General features: G+C 46.7%; 1 protein-coding gene across 2 annotated transcripts in view; it reads right to left on the bottom strand.

Annotated features, from left to right (window-relative positions):
• The window catches only part of LOC149360361 (uncharacterized), a 121541-nt gene that overhangs the window by 77285 nt on the left and 26769 nt on the right, over positions 1-17487 (bottom strand). For both annotated transcript variants that reach the window (XM_089572298.1, XM_089572299.1), the window contains exons 10-13: positions 14342-14533; positions 13711-13919; positions 11595-11727; positions 5799-5915 (exon numbers count right to left, since the gene is read on the bottom strand). In XM_089572298.1, the coding sequence (XP_089428424.1) occupies positions 5799-5915; positions 11595-11727; positions 13711-13919; positions 14342-14533 (651 nt within the window). The remainder of the gene's footprint in view (positions 1-5798; positions 5916-11594; positions 11728-13710; positions 13920-14341; positions 14534-17487) is intronic.

Here is a 17487-nt window from a genome sequence, read left to right as displayed (position 1 = left end):
ACCAGAAGCCGCTGTTCTTCTTCCCCTTCAGCGCCAAGCCAGTCGAGCCAGGTGGTGATGGATAGAGAGGGTGGGGGGAAGGAACCCGACTGCTGAGCAGCCGGGCAATAGAAGAGGCAATGGGCCAGGTCCGCATAGATACAGGGGCAGTTGGGACAGGAAGGGTCCGATCGATAGCGATAGAGGAAGAGGCGGGACGGGGTGATAACTGCATTCATCTGAATGTGCCGAAGAAGGCGAGACTCCGGCACCGTGAGTGATGGATGAGGGGGAGGGTAAAGGCGTTTGTCGAGGCGGAGCTCAAGGTAGACCTCTTTTATGGTGCGGCGAAGGGTGAGTCTCCCACCGTCCTCCGAGGGCTTGGGCCAGGGGATCAACGGTGCCCGGAAAAGTGTGTCGCGGGCGAGCTGATGGGCCAGCTCATTGCCGTCAATCCCTGAATGCCCAGGGACCCAGCGGAGGAAAACGATGGAAGGCTGCAGTGCGGAGACCGCTCGTTCGACCTCCTGTTGGAGAGAAGGGGTCAGGGTGCGTTTCTGTATGTGGTGTATAGCGGCTTGTGAGTCTGAATAGACTGTACTGTTGGAGAGAGGGAAGGAGGGCAAATGACTGGAGGGCATGCGCAATGGCGAGAACCTCGAGGGACAATGCGTCTGGAGGGTGTAGATACGGCCCACTGGTGTGGGTTTCAGGAGCAGGGAGGTGTGGATGGTACAGGGCGTAGCCGCAGGAACCTCGAGGGGCCACGAAAGAGGCATCCGTGTAAGCTACACCCTGGGTATCAAAGAGAGGGGAATGGTGCTGCGCGGCCGCATGATGACGTCCGGCGTGCAGGACGGGGGACATGTTGGTCGGGAGGGGAAGGATACGAAGATTGGGGGCGGGGGTGGGAATAGGAGAGGTAAACGGGGAGATTGGAATGGGCGAGATACCCGCTTGAGTCAATAACCACTGACCCTGACGGGTAAGGGAAAGCCGGGCAAGCTGCGAGTCACGATGGAGACTGAGAAGAGAACGAAGAGGATGGAAGAGGCCTGTGGCAAAGAGCTTAGTGGTAGAGGTAGTGATAGGGAGGTTGAGAGCTGCCTTGTAGAGGCCCACAAGGGCAGTCTCGAGAGCGTTAAGTTGAGTCTGAGTGAAGGAAGCGTAGGGTGCAAAGTACAAGACCTTGTTGAGGGCCAGCGCGTGGGCAACTCGGCACGCGTGAGCCTCGTGGAGACCTGAGCGTCGAGTGACCACGCGCCGCAGGAGGTGAGCTACAGAGTGGCAGGTGGTGACAGCGCGGTGGAGGGCTTGCACATTCTTAGTCGCATGCAAAGGGAAGCCAAGAACTTTGCACTGTGTGACGACAGGAATGGGAGAGCCAGAAAGGTGGAGAGAGACGAAGGTGCTGTTCTCTCTCCTACCCTTTTCAATCTCGCTATGGCCCCTCTCGCCTCCCAGCTAGCTGAAATTCCCGACCTGCATCATATATTTTACGCCGATGACATCACACTCTGGTGTTCATCTGGCTCTCCCGGTCACGTACAGGACACCCTGCAAAGTGGCCTAGATCTCATCGACTCCTTTCTCACCACCGCTGGCCTCTCTCCTGCTCCTGAGAAATCCGAGCTTCTCCTTCTCAACCATTCCTCCTACCAGCGCTCACACATTTATACTTGAATATCACGTGGTACAACAGAGCATCGAGCACTCTGACAACCAAATTACGAAAGTAGAACTATCGCCACTAATCTGACGTGTCGCTAAGTCCAATCAAAAGCCTACTCCTTCCCACCCCAGCTGACTCATCATCATCAGCCTTACTACGCCCACTGCAGAGCAAAGGCCTCTCCCATGTCTCTCCAATTAACCCTTAACCAACAACCGACAACCTGGAAGGCTAACTGACACACTCTGACAGATTCTTTCTGGTGAAATGTGCTGCCATTATTTGCCTGGTCGTCTTATCCCGGGGCGGAGCAAACTCTTCGTTTTTGTAACCAAGGGGCGGCACTTCTTCTTTTATTCTTTCCAGCAATAGCGACAGTGATCTCTTAGGTGAGAATATCTGGAATCTAAAAGTGAACTGAGGTGTTCACTCAAGCGAATGTTAATGCATTGACTGGTTGGATTTATGTGGACCTTATTGCATGATAGTGGAAGTTCATAAACTACTGAGCAAGCGCAGTGCACCAACCTTGACCTGTTTAAAATCTGGAGTTTAAATAGACTAGCTTCTATCACCTTTCCATGGTGGTTTCTAATGCCACGGCAGAGCCCACTCAACTTATTTGGCCCCAAAAAAAATGACATCAACATCAAACCTTCGCGCCACATTTTTTAGATTATGTGCTACTTTAGGTATGTATAGAATAACCGCCATTTTATTGCGAGTTAGCGCTCGTCTGTGTTGCCTTCTGGCTTCTTATCCGTCGTCTAGTTCACGCTGTGCCACTATGTGGATGCCTCCGGCCCCCACCATGGGGGATGGTACACGGCCGGAGTCGTCCACGAATCCAAAACAGTGAACAGCCTTACTTTCCGAGCCCGTGACATAACACACGCGGACACATTGCGTTCGCTGCATCTGATTCCAATTCAAAAACAATTATTTCCGACTCGCGAGGGACCTTTCGGAACGTCGAGCAGGGCTGGGTACCGCACCTAGCCTACCACATTCTCCAAAACAGCGTCTACACCGGGGACCACGCTCACCTGCGTATCGTTTCGGCTCCTGCTCACATGGGCCTTGAGGGAAATGAGGCAGCTGACGCCGCCGCCCGCGCGCTCTCTCACCGGACATTCCCCTCCGACTCCGACGATCAGGAACTAGAATTCACTCCCGCTTACTCCTTCAAAGGCATTGCTTTATTTTATCAATCCGGCCATGATCTTTATCCCCGCCCGTGTAAAGGTCTCTCAAAGGCGAAGGAGCGGCTTCTGCTTCGCCTGTATACAAATACTTTGCTGTGCCCGGCAGCTCTCAAACACTTCAACCCTTCTTTCTCTGGCAGCTGTCCGCACTGTGCGGAGAAGTCTTCGGACATCTACCACATGGTGTGGGCCTGCCCCTCCAACCCTGCTATCCTCCTCACCCCAACCCAACGCGGGAGGACTGGGAGGCGACCCTGTTCGGCTGCTCTGACCTGCAGGCCCAACGGGCCTTGGTCGCGCGAGCCCGAGCAGCGGCCGACGCCACTAGGGTCGCGAACTAGGGACCTCCACCTAGTACTTGTGAGGTCTGGCCCCCTCTGGGTCAGCTCATACCTCACCTCCTGAAGTGTATCTGTAAATAAATGTTTTCCAGAACCACCACCCACACTGAACATATAATCCTCGGGCAGATAACAACGGTGCTTCAACGCAAGCACATTTTTTCGCCCTTCCAGCATGGATTTCAAAAAGGAATCTCAACAGTCACTCAGCTACTTGAACTAATACATGACATATCCTTCTGCATAGATTACCAGAAAGAAGTCGACCTCATATTTATAGATATTTCAAAAGCTTTCGACCGGGTATCGCACAAAAAAAATTTCCACAAGCTATTGTCAACCGGATAAAATGTATTGTCAACCGGATAAAAACTCCCTGACTAACCGATCACAGTTCGTAGTTAATAACACTGAGGTTTCTCCAAAAGTACCGGTCACGTCCTGCGTTCCCCAGAGGTCTCTTCTGGCTCCTATCCTATTTGTAATTTTCATGAATTATCTGGAGTCCTGCATGGATGTACACCTTGGACTTTTTGCCACTGACTGTGTATTATATCGTCAAACAAACTTTTTTGAAGACAATTTAACACTGAATAACTCCTTGGAGACCATGTGAAAATGGTGCACTGACTGGCAAATGTTACTTAACGTAAAAAAAAAATTTGCTGCATTAAGAATAAGGAAAAAAAGAAAACGTTCAAGATTTCCAATATAGTATCAGTAACATCCTACTGGCTGCAGTCCATGAATATAAATATCTTCGAGCGGCGCTAACAGAAGACTCAAGGTTGGACTCCCATTTAAACTGCATCACATCTAGCGCCCTAAAATGACTACTATTCTTTAAATGACACCTTCGACAAACACCATCTGATTCAGAATTACTGGCCTACAACACGTTCATCAGATTCACCCTAGAGTACGCTAACATAACTTTGTTTCAGTTTACTAAAGAACAAAGAACACATACACCAACTTGAGCAGGTGCAAAAGGAAGGCAGTGAGATTAATCTTAAATAAACAAAAATTAACAGGTTCTCCTACTGAGCTACATAAGAGCGCTGACATTCTAACCCTTGAAAGCAGAGCTAAATTAGTGCGGTCGAAATTCATGCATCAGCCAATTCAGAGCAGATAAACATAGATACTTCGAGGTGCATTAGTTATGATAGAACAAGGACCACACTCACCAAATGACAATTTTCCTATTTCCCACGATCCATAAGAGAATAGAAAAGCCTAGATCTATTATGTATTAACAGTACATCAATTGATAGCTTTACTTGATTGCTTGTGAATCATTTATGAGAAACATCATTACAAAAACCTTGACATTGTTATTTTTTTTCATCAGAGTTCTTTTTTGTCATCTAGATGTCTTTTTTTTCGAAATGTATACATAAAATGAATATAAGTATTTGTAGACCCATTTTTGCTTTTCGCGTTTTATTACACTGTTATCCAAACGGCTACAAGTTGCTGTTAAACTAACATGTCGCCAAACCTGGCTCATTCTATTGTATTCTATTGTACTTGACAATCTTATGTGTCCTTCCTGCAATAATTCCGGATGGGATTGACGGTGTGTGTAAATAAATAAATGAGTAAATAAAAGAAAGAGACTAGTCACGCACCCAGAACCTCTTTGCTTACTGATGCGCAGAAGGCAGTTAAAGCACCAGGATATCCGTAGTGAGCTGGCGCAAAGAGGCGGGGGGGGGGGGGGGGGGGGTGTAGATTGCTCTCGTGACATAAAGACAAAATGAATAAACTCAACAAAATGCAGTGACGCGAGCTTCACATACCTGCCTACCATAAACAAGGCCTAAATAATATGCCTGCCTTAATGGGAAACGTCTTTGTTGTCAGATTCTGAGGAAAGCGCTCGACAAATTTGATGTGGCCTAGTAGGTTTAACAATCGCCCTTCTACTTTTCCAGCGTACGTAATCCGCGTACGTACTTCTCGTCTAATCTACGGAACATTCGACTTCTCACAGCGTGGTGCAGAATGTCCAATGTGTACCGAGGCGCCTGTAATCGAGAGAAGAAAAGCGGCGACGAGCTACGAGGCGTCTCTAACAGGGACCGCAGTGGTAGCGGTGAATGCTCAAAACATAGCAAAACCGTGGCGAAAGTGGGTATTTCTGTCCATCGGGCCTTGGCCCCTTTGTTTGAAGTGAGATCGTGCGGTGTTTTATGATGCAGTGGTCGGATATCAAGTTATGATGGACTGTTGTGTTCCTATGGTGTTCTGCCTGCACTAGAAAAGGACAACTTCTTTGCTCGCGAAAGGGTGCGCAGAAAAAAATGCGGGAATCTCAGGTCAGGCCAGACGGCTTAAAATCAACAGACATTTCTGAAGTATTCCAGGTAAGACCTGTTAAGTTTTACACGTTTAAGCTTGAGCGATATGTGGCGTCAAACATCCCCTGGAAAGCGTAATTCAAGATAGCCGCTAGTATCGGTACACGTCGTCTTCAATTTAAAAAAGAACGTCTCCAATGAAGACACCAATGAAATGCAGATGGTAATTGCGGGGGTACCGCTGGCGCGTAAAGTGCAACTTCAGCCGACACAAGAAACAAGGTGACAAGTTTACCTCCCGTAACAAGGAAAACGGTGAATGTGGCCTTTCGGTGACGAAATCTTCGAAGGATGGCAATGTCTCTCCTGAGCTTCTGGAGGTTGGTGTTCATAGAAAAGTGGGCGCCCGAAGCTGTGAGGAAAAAAATATGATGTTGCAGTGAAGAAAAAGCACTTCTCTCTCGTTGTCCGTTCATGGCGAGTTTCCAGCGGCAAACAGAACATGAACTATAGATCGATCGAGATACACTCGCGAAAATTTTTAATGAGGCCTCAAACATACTGACATATATACATTCAAAGCAGTGTCGGCATGCTCAATGGATATCACAATCTGAGCTCACTAAACAGCAAGTGAAAGGTGCGAAGCACTACATCCGATAAAGAAAGAACACTGATGGCCCACTGTCTTGCTTGCGCATTGTCTCGCGCATTTTAATCAGTTGTAATGGATACCTTAAGTTCCCGCGTTAATCTGTTCCTAATTTTGCCTTTAATACTTTCTTTGAAATATCGATACTTTAACGTAGAGACCGAGCAGTGCGCAAGTAAAGGCACGCCATCAATATTTACGCTTCATCCAATGTTCATTTGAACACCCTATGATGGACTAGAATTCGGGTAAAGGGATTACTACTGCACATCCACCCAAGCACAGCCATACAATGAAACAGGAAATTTATAAGCCATACAGAAACTTCGCAGTTGAAGAAAAATTGGTTGTAGTGTGGGGTTCGTACCCGGGACCAACGCCTCACCTAGGAAGTCACTCTGCCATTTGAGCTAACGGGGACGGCAAGCATAGGGCAGGGCGTGAGCGGACAAATTAACAACTTGGTGTAAGAACAGTGTTTGTCCAGTACTGAGGGGAATCCTTCAGAGTGGAGAAGATTTGCAATAACGAGATAATTACACAACAGAACCCATCTAAGCACTTTCATACGACTACAGAGGAAAGCCGTACAGCTTCCACAAAGAATTAGTAGATAAAAAAAAAATTCAGGAGTGCGCTTTGTTGACCTAAGGTGCGGTAAGGCGGAAGCCTTAACCGCTATCACCAAGTCTACACAACCCCTTCTTGTACCCTCTGCCACCACCCCAAAGCCACATTCGACCATGTCCTTTTCCTCTGGCCGGCGGATCCTCCCCCGCGGGGCCTGGAGCACATTACCACTTGGGAGGCATGGGAGACCCTACTGCGCTCCGAGGACCCGGCCAAGCAAGCCATTGCCGCAGGTCGGGCTGCCAGCGTCATGAGCCTCCGGGACATGAACGTTTGAGTGCTGTGGGGCCGTGCGGGGGCCCAAGTAGCTACATGTCCCAAATTCCTTAGTTTCAAATAAAGTTTTCACCACCACCACCTGCCAGGGAAGCCACAGAACGCCATCGCCCGTTCGGCTCTACGCCTTGCTCGTCGCTAAATTGGTTTTTGAGGAAAGGCAATGCATCTGTCTCGCATATCTCGGTAGACACCTGAACCTCGCCGTAACGGGAAGGGAAGAAGATGGGAGTGAACGAAGACACCGTGTACACTAGACGCGCCTTTGTTCATTCCAAACCATCGAGCTGGCATGGTGGAGTGGTTTGTGTGCTCGTCTCGCACTCCGGAAACCCTGGTTCGATTCCGTAACTCGACCAATTTTCTACTCGGTTTTATTTATTTATCTGGTCTGTCTAGAAAGGTTAATTAGGCAACTTGGTTAATTAAGCATTAAACTAACTTCTGTCCCACTTACTTGGAGCATCACTTTACCATCCCGTTAATTGGTTGCATGGTCACTAGCCAAAGTACAATGCGCCCCGTTTGAAATTCGCGCACAGTTAGGTCACGACCATTTCGACCAATTGAAAATCATGACATTTCTGTCGACCGATGAGGCATTAAAGGCTTCTGCCTTAATTAGCAGGGCTTCAACTAAGGTTGAACCGTGTTAGGCGCACGAAAGCAGGGTTTGGCTTGGTACTTATCATTCATTTGTCTTTGCTTTGCTCTAAGTTCGGCTTTGGATAAGCTGTAGGATACACCTACACTAGGCCATGTGTTTAGATATAGATCAATTTTTATTGCTAATATATGAGGTACCTTTAGCGGGCTGTTGCTCAGTTTCGATCATGACGCGCTTTGCTTGGTCGTCGGCAGGTCTGGCGACGATATACTCAGATTAAGCTGTAATCAAGGTTAAGCTGATCTTCAGTGTTCGCGCCGCAGATGGAACTTGATGAAAACGATTTTCAATGCACAGCGCGAGAGTGTGCTGCAGTTTTACACGAGGCGTGTTCGGCTGCGGCGACAGCATAGTGCACTCGGGCAGTGGCCGGCGAACCTGATTTGTTCGCTCCGCCGATGGTTCGCACCCATGTCGCGGCATGGGCCAAGGTATGCATGGGCTAAGGCCACCCTGATGGTCAAGGTTCATACGAATTCGATGAACCGTTTAAACCTCGTGAAGTAGTGCTTGCGCACTTGAATACGGGCCCTGGGTTCAAACCCGGGACCAGCGCTTCATCTGAGCTGTCGCTCTACAAACTTAACCGGAAGGGCTAGCATATTGAACTCGAATAGACCATTACTCGAAGATTCTTGGGGACCTGTGGACCTTTCCAGTGTCACCATATGGCGGCGCCTACATGTAACTAATTAGTAATTCTTGGCTTCTTACGAATCTACTCCGTATTGGGGTTTTTCTTATTTATTTCACCAATACCGATCACACTTGCAGTGGTCGTTCAACTTGCTCTTGCCCTACCATATACTAGCCGTCCCCGTTGGCTCAGTTGGTAAAGCGGCTGCCCCTGCGAGACGGAGGTCAGGAGTTCGAACCCGGGACCAGGACAAATATTCCTTCAATCACGAGGTTTCAGTGCAAGCTGCATGGCTTTTCGTAATTGCCATATTTCTACGGTTAGCGGGATGCTAATTAATAGTTACACATCTATTTTTTTACATTTAACGCATGATCCCTCAATCCCTTTATAACATAGTGGCCTGGACGTTCGACCAGGGGCTTTCCAGGAGACATAATATTAAGTTGCGCAACTAAAGAGAAGTAAAACTGAGCATATTTACCGCACCGCCTACAGTTCCAAAAGACACGAAGTTCTCACTCATCCCCTCTCCACAACAGCTGACATAAGGTTCATTTGCTTCATGTCGCAGCCCTACGTAGCAGACACGCGAAATACACGGGTATGTGCTCAATATTTATTCTGTGTCACGATCACAACCAGGAAGGCATATTCAGGCGGATCTCTTGAAACCATTGGAACAATAGGGTACGAAATTACGCTCCCTACCACAGCCCTCTTTTGAATCCAAAATCTGGGCCTTGCAAATTTTTTTTCGTATCAGGCACACGAATGTGTTGGCCATCTCAGAAGTGTACTAAATATCTCTGCATACCCACAGTACTCCAAAACGTGTGTGTAACCTAGATGAACTCCACTGTGGTTGTTCGTAGGCTGGATACGTCGTCACACTAGTATCGCAGGCAACCAGCTGGCTCATCAGCTAACCCGATAAATTCACATCTGGGCGCCTAGGATGCCGTTTCAAAGCAGCCGTCATGCGACGAAGCGCTCGGCCAAATAAGAAATTAGTATCCGCTAATAGAAATTTTAGAAAGCTACCTACTCCTGCAGGTCCATAAGCTGTCGACCACACTGGCCGGAATACTTCATGTGGTCGACAGCTTATGCACATGTCAGTGCACGTTAAAGAACCCCAGGTGGTCGAAATCTCCGGAGCCCTTCACTACGGCGTCCGTCGTAGCCTGAGTTGCTTTAGGACATTGAACCCCCGATAAACCAAACCAATACTTCATGAAGTGCGAACTGATTACGCATTCTCCCATATTATGCGCAGCATTAGAAAATATCAGAAAATGTTTCCGTCGCGTTGACGGAGTTCTCAGCAACCGCGGCCTGCCACCTGCCACGGTTGACAGGCGGCAAAGTAGAGAGAAGGAATTCCCTTCTCCATCTGTAGACGAGAGGAGGGAGATGCCGCAAGGTGGCTGGCTACCGCGGGAGGGGGAGGATGAGGAGGAAAGTGAACTGATTAGAGGACCTGAGATAGAGTAGCGCGCACGTGCCGGATGCCAAACTTCCGCTGAAGCGCTCATGTGCGAGCTTTTACCGACAGTTAAACGGCGCTGTGCGAAGCTTATGAGTCGAAGCATCAAAGCCGTGCGGCGAGCCGAACAGCAACGCCTTCGGAAAGCGCATTCATGAGAGACGGGATATCCTGCTCGCGAGGGGAAAACAAGTAGAAGCGCACAAGTCCAAAGGAGTGCAGAGAAGTGTAAGTGCACAGAAATGCTGGATGTAAAAAAAAATGTATGTGATGTGTCGTCACACAACGGGGAATGAAAGTCGGTCGGATCGGCCTTTGATCACCAGTCGATTTTATTATGCGAAAGCGTCGAAACCTCACCGAAGCAGCAAGCCGCCGGTGACCGTCCGGCGTCGACCAGAAAAATTTTGATCGGATGGCGGGCAGTGACATCATCACTGGCATCACCACGCCGGAACATGCCTATTGACTCTAGGAAACTGATGTCACCAGACCGGAAGTAACGTCATCAAACTATAGGTTTGCCTTTGTGAGGCCTCCGCCTGCCAACCATAGCAGGTGGCGTACAGTTGCAGCTCGGTAAGAGTAACCTTGCTGTCGCAAGCCTCACCAGTCACTCATCAGGCCACAACTGGTTCGAATGTTATCGCACTGCCAACACATTATGGGCTTAGGTGTCCATATGCTTTGTTCCTGTATCTCCCGACGTCTGACATTTTATTCCAACAGACCAGAAACACAAGCAACCAGGTTACGTTGCTTACTCGCAATTGCCAGCTAAGTCCAGCACCCTCCTTCTCCTCATAACCTCCTCCCTTTCTTGGTGCGCTTGCCCTGCATCAGATCAGCGGAACATGCTGGGGCCGGCCCAGGATTTTTACACTACTAGTGTTAATGGCTCCTTTGTAGGTTAAGCGGCGTCGGTTGTGTTGTTGTCAAATCACGTAATGACTCTCATATTATGTGACCACAAACTGATCACATAATTAAGAAACTTCTTTGTTCTGAGAATCCATACGTGATCACTCTCTTGATCTGTTCCATGCTTGGGGTTGGTTTTCCGAATCACGGTATCATTGCTAACGTTATCTCTCTATTGTCTCTGATTGAAAATACACGACAAGCCGTTCCCCAAGATACTAAATACAAAATTGAACGCACAGATATGAGCATTGTCTCAATACAATGCACACTTTGCTGCAATTCGAAAAAAAATAACAAAACCTTTACATTTAATCACAGAAATTGTCCACAACAGCTTTGCTGTAATAACGCATGCCGTAGTATTGCAATTGTCCTGTGATTTTTTTAACTTCACAAGTGCCATGCTCTAAATGATATGTTTTTACTTTGTCCAGCAATCAGGGGGAAGCTACCGCTTGCCTCTGGTGTTCTGTCTGTCTGTCCTCCACCCTACCGGCGCTAAACGTTTCAAAGAGATTCTTAACTAGCTTTATCATGGCCATTGATAGTGTAATCCATGTCATACGCTTTCGTCTCTACAGGTACTGGCGGATGTAAACTAAACATTTTATGTCCTTATAATGCTGCGGGCGATCTACCTATTCGAAATTATGATGTATGGCACGTACAGGCTTGAAGTGATCGCTGGTTCGGTTTCATAAGGGCACATAGTGCTCCTTGATTTCGAAGAGAATAGAAGTCATTACACGCAGAACAGAGTAATGCTCCCAGCTTGTATAAGTTTCAACATGCGCTTGCGGCATGCACAGTACTCACGATTGTAGGCGGCGCTTTCCATCTCTTCTAGCTCAATTTCGGCGCTGCTGCAGTTCGTGGGGTTGATGACCAGCTTCGCTTGTCCGGTAAGAGCGAAGGCTCCCATGCGACGGCCACCATTCAATATTTTTACCTGCTTGTGCAGCACAAAGGAAGGCATTACATTGCGTCAATGTTTACAAGTGGTCAATGAGCACCAGGTTGTGACAGTGTGACTCTTAGCGTATTTGTTTGATCCCAGAAGGTTCCACGTCAGGACAACATTTGAGGTATGCGTATGGATGCGGCAGTAGGGGACGAAAGGAAAAAGAAGAGAAAAGAAAACAAGATTACACTTATTGCATCATACTGCTAAACTTCAAATTAATGTTTACTGTTTTGAACTGAGTAAATAAACACTTGCTCATACTGAGATCATACTCGATAACGATGTGATCGTTCAAGGCAATAAATTAGACTGCTTTCTACAAGTCTTCATAATAAAGGACCACGTGATCTTCCCTGGAGCCAAGATAAAACGTGTAGTTTAGATACTGAAAATCCAAACGGCTTCGGAACGAAAACCAGCTCCTCCACTAACTGTTGCTGCAAGGGCCATAGTACGCAGAAGCCTGACTGATAGAGTGACAATCTTTCTTACCCATTGTTTCTCCTCTCTTAATATTACAATTTATTCATTAATGGCCTTCTGCTCCTCTAGTTTCTTCCGTTCCCTCTTCAAACATAGGCTAATTCAAGATTTTACCATCCTGTAGTCGCTAGATCGCACATTCTCGAGGACGTCTACATTGTGGACGATATCATGTTGAACGCATAGTATGAATTCTGTTGCATTTTTAGTGTCACCATTGGGGCTCTGCCGTGTCCACTTCCTGTTCTATCGTTTGCGGAAGAAGGTATTGATCTGTAAATTACAAAACTCTACTAATAATGCCGCTGCTATTCTTTGAGCCAATGCTCCAGTCGCCTACTGCCTGGTCTGAAGCCTGCTTTTTCCCTAACTCTGCACTGAAGTCGTCCACGTGCACAGTGTACTATATTTTTCTTTTCCTCAATGCCGATGCCATGTCTTCATAGACGCTTTCGACAATCTAGTCATCATGGTTGGATGCAGACGCTTAGGACTGTACCACCTTCAGTTTTCACCTCTTATTAATCATAATAGCGATAATTGCCATCCTCTCGTAAATGCTATAGGATTCCTCTATGTTGCGAGCTATATCCTCATTGATGAATGATAAGGAATCCAACAAAAAGTTCTCGTCTTTCCGCTAATCCACGACGCCATAGGACGTGCCCGCCTTTAGCACTACCCCGAAAGTGAGCGCATGAAGTTTCCATGAATTTCTTCAATATTATTCAGGTGTGTAATTACGTATATACGACAGCGTGCTGTGCTATACAATCATGCCCGCGACAGCTTGCTGCGAGTCTCGAACACGACCTCGACTCTAAAAATGAAAGTAACACATCTCAGTTTGCAGACGGATGGAACCAACTCCTCAGAAGGCCAGACAAGAGCATCCAACTTTCATTATTACAGCGCAAAGACGGCACAGAACAAGAAGGGGACAAACAGCGCTGTTTGTCCCCTGTGCCGTCTTTCTGTGCCGTCTTTGCGCTGTAATAATGAATGTAGGTAACCAACTCGCCCAAAATGTTGTATTATGGAGCATCCAACTGGCACTCATTTCGTGGGCCCAGGAAGTCGCCCCCACCTGGGGGCCACACCAAGCCCACCTGCCCTAAATCCCGCCAATCTATGGCAATAAAGTTGTTTCTCTCTCTCTCTCTCTCTCTCTCTGCAGAAGAAAATAGCCTCGCTGCGACCTTTTCTATGCGATGTTTTGTTCAGGAACGCCACAAGAAAAAAAAGCATAATTCTTTTGGGCTTATTATCGAATCGAGTCCCTACCTAGCGTTCGTGTTGTTCGTTTCTTCTTCATGTGTCCTCGTCCCCTGCTGCGCTAGCCTCGCTGTGAATACGCACCAACAAGCCCAAAAAGCAACGACGTTGCCCTACCTTAGGTAGCCACATGCCAAATAGAACATTGTTTTTTTGGTGACTTATGTTACCGTGCGCAAATGTACTTAGGACAAGAACAAGCTCACTTACCTTTCTTGTGATGGCCGTAGCAAAGGCCATCCCCATGCGAAAGGCCTTATCATTAAACATCCGGGGAGCATCCAGGAGGAAGTACAGGAAGTGGTTTGGCCTTGCAGAGTAGTGCGACTGCAGTCTTGTAGTTGACGTCCCAAATACTTTGCGAAGCATTTCAACAAGCATCGCTAGAACCTCATGTGCTTTATCGAAGTAGTACTTGTCTGTTGAACAAGAGATACAAAATAACGCTTATCAGCTTATTCTATGCTGAGTTCATAGATACCTGTATCCTTGTTCTACTTTACAGAAACCCTTATCATTGCAAAAAAGCTAAAGATTTCCAGAAAAAATATTTGAACCAAGATCCTTTTCTTCAAATCAATATTCCTCCAGGGGCTGCTTTGACCACAGTCTTCGTTTTGATTAGCGAAGAACTTTATCCAAGAAGTACACATTCTTTGTAGACAACAGTAGGCAACACGGTCTGATTCGAACTCGACAAGCGGCTCGTTTCTTCTCTTCAGTCCGTGTTGTCCAGAGCATCAGTACCTTCCATGATTCTAGTTTTTTGGTTAGAGAAAGTTCAGCGTAAACATTAAAAGTTGGCTCCAGGGTCGTAGACAGATATATTTTTAGCACTTACTGACGCATATTGGCGGTCGTGCTGACATTTGGCCTGATGGCAGGCAACGGATGACAGCACTTCCTCGCATGGTGTAGTCACTGTTGCAGGCAAACAGGATTTCGTCACTTGTGCCCGTTTGACGCACCGCGACACCATTGTCTGGAAGGCCTTGATCCAAGCACGTACCAGGTAGGCTGGTCTCGAGCACTGCTGGAAAGGAGATATATCTCGCTGCGGAGGTTGTCGTTGCGACGCCGCGCGCTACAAACCGCACGTCATTCTCTCAGAGCTGGGCTCAGCGCCATTCCAAACAGTAAAGTTGCATTCTGCGTTATATAATGAACGTTCCCTAGCAACGCTCTCGATCAACAGCAAGGCGATAAAGTTCCAGAAGACACAGATCTCCAGAAGGCCTAAAGACGCTGGAGAGTGTTTTGTGATTTTTTATTCTTTCTTATTCTATATCCGCTGTTTACCAAAATCAGCACTGCCATTTTCACCAGCGTGCCTTAGATTAGAAAACTTCAGTGGAATCGATTGGAACGTGGCATGAAATTAGGTATATCGCATGGAGTTGTAAGTAAGCGCTGGCGATGGGACGCGAGACAGTTTGAAACCAAACGCGGTGATGGCGATGGCCTGCGGACTAAAAGCATCTGCAAATACTGGTCCGCAATTGGTCGAACTTCTCCACCAACTTACTGCCATTAATACAGGCGTACATATTAAGATTAGAGGGCTTGCTATCACGAGCCATTAGAAGCTGGTCGCGTGGAAGGGCTTCGTACATGCAAAATGCAAGTTATTGTTCCTGAACAAACGGGCTGCTGAATAAGGATAACTGTAAGGAAACTCTGCGCACACGTTAGAATGACGCTTCCTTAAAGGGAACTCCGAAGGCTCTTGCAGAAGGAGGCATCGCAACTCCAGTAGGATTTTGCATTCTGGCTGCTCTAATCCGTCTTCAGTACTGATGATACAAAATTTCCGCTCCAGAATTCATGTAGTGGCCATGGTATGGAAGAAATGGCGACGCTTCAGGCTCTTACTAACAACCTCTTTATAGTGAGCACCAAATGGATAAGCCATGGCTGATATTTTCGTGAAGATGTTCAGTACACGAACGCAAATTTCCTCTAGGTTTCCAAATATTTTTTAGAGGACCCTTCGTTTTTTTTTTAATGCATTGACGCCAATGGTTTGGGCATTGATAATCTCCGCAGAGAAGATATAGCTTCGTCGCAACGGTGGTGGCTCCTGGTGATTCATTTCACTCAACAAAGACAATGAATGCAGATTGGCTATTTGAAAGACATTCTGCTGCTTTTTGAATTGTCTGGAGTTCCTAGCTTCGCCAGTCTACGCGGCGTCAGAGTCGCGGCAAGGGACCTGATACACCACGTAGGAGAAATTTAAGTGTTCGAGGAGGAGTTTCGCTTCTCTAGCTTGCCACCTGCTGTCTTCGCTAGTACGGAGGTAAGTCAATCATCCAGGCATAGCAATCTCCTAAATTTCATGGCGTTGGCTTCCTCAGCGACGAAGAGTACGGTATGCTCTGTGCAAAGTAAGCTATATGTGATGCACGTAAAAGTGAATGGCCATAAAGAATGCCATTTATTTCCCGCGAAAAAAAAAGAATATCTCTGTTTATTGCAACCAAAGAGCATGACTACCAATATATCCAAGCTATTAATGACCCAGCAGAACTTTTTGCTGGGCTAGTTGGTCCATTCTGACATTGGTGAAAACAGCGCGAAAGAAGAAGCCCGAAGGCGAAACGAGGAAGTGACAGGAAAGAGCGCTGATGACCCCTCTAATGACCCCTCTGAAGACATAGGTTATCCAAATGCAGTCTTTATAGTTTCCACATAAGCCGGTGACGACGGCAATAATGTTACGGAAATAAAACAGGTGTTCCGACTTGACTTGAAAATACCATTGGGCCACATTTTTCAACCATCTTTATCATATGGCTTCACCCGCCGTTAAAGAAGTTGCTCTAGCATTTCTACGTTTAAAATAAGAAAAACAGTTTCACCTGGCAACTGCAACAATATGCGCTGTAAATACATGGTACATTAGCACATTATCGCTTCTCAGATTTACTCCCTCCTTGAACACAACACCTTTTTTATATCTAACCAGGACGGCTTCTGGTAAAAGATTTTCACGTAAAACGTAATTCCTACTACTACCGACTGACTTACGTCGAAGCATGAAAGGAAAACTAGAGAATTTCGTCTTTAGATTAAGCTGAAGGTGAGACCGCATTCACGGCTGCCATGTCTGCTCCAAATTTTCTTTCGATTTTGGAATTTTTTTGTGTTGTAAAGGCATCGTAACTCATTTCTGTGCTTCCTCCAACTGCTCACTAGGGGTAACGATTATTCTTCAATTTCGTTTGCAAGGTGTTTTTTCCTGACAAACAACCTTGGTCTTTATTACATCACCCCGCCTGTGACTGCTTCCTGCCGGCTGCATCATTTACCACTGACTTAATTCCACCGACGAGCATGCTCCCTAAAATGGTCATAGCTTCCCTTCGAGTTGGTGTAATAAATGGCGAGTGACCCTGAACAGCTGCCAGTCCAGCGTATCACAAATTAAGAGCTTGAAATCCCTCTGCAGTCAGTAGAAATTCTTTGGTTCATAGGTATTCCAATTTTATGCCCATTTAATAACCTTACAAAACCCACCCACATTTCTCAGCTATCGAAAGAGCTTCGTGTATTTGAAGCCGGCTGCGTATAAAGCGCTGCCTCGAGAATTCCATGACGGAAGTATTTTTTGTATGTGCCATCCTGCTTTGAAATTTTTTTCCAGGTGTTATGAAGAGCATTTCTGGCCACGAACCATTCGGAGATCAAATGAGCAAGCCTTTTTTTAGTAAACGCAGTATGTTGTTGCATTTATTTTGCTAGAAATTATACAGCTCGTTTGCTCGAAAAGCCGTCCGTGTAGTAGTCGGCACCGCGCGTCGGATATAATCTGGGGCTGTGCAAAAAAAATCGTGTCATGAAAATTTGGGGTTCTAGTGATTGATGACTGATTTGTGTGTGATAGGCGATGACAAGTTAGTGCAACCATTCTCGTAATTTGACTAATTAAAGAAATAAAAACATGAAAAAATTTAAAAAAGAGGTTCAAAGGTATCAAAATTCTCA

The sequence above is a fragment of the Amblyomma mixtum genome, chromosome 2 (genome assembly GCF_055824585.1).
Source record: "Amblyomma mixtum isolate Tamu chromosome 2, ASM5582458v1, whole genome shotgun sequence".
NCBI lineage: Eukaryota > Metazoa > Arthropoda > Arachnida > Ixodida > Ixodidae > Amblyomma > Amblyomma mixtum.
This window is presented reverse-complemented; position numbering and strand designations above follow the sequence as displayed.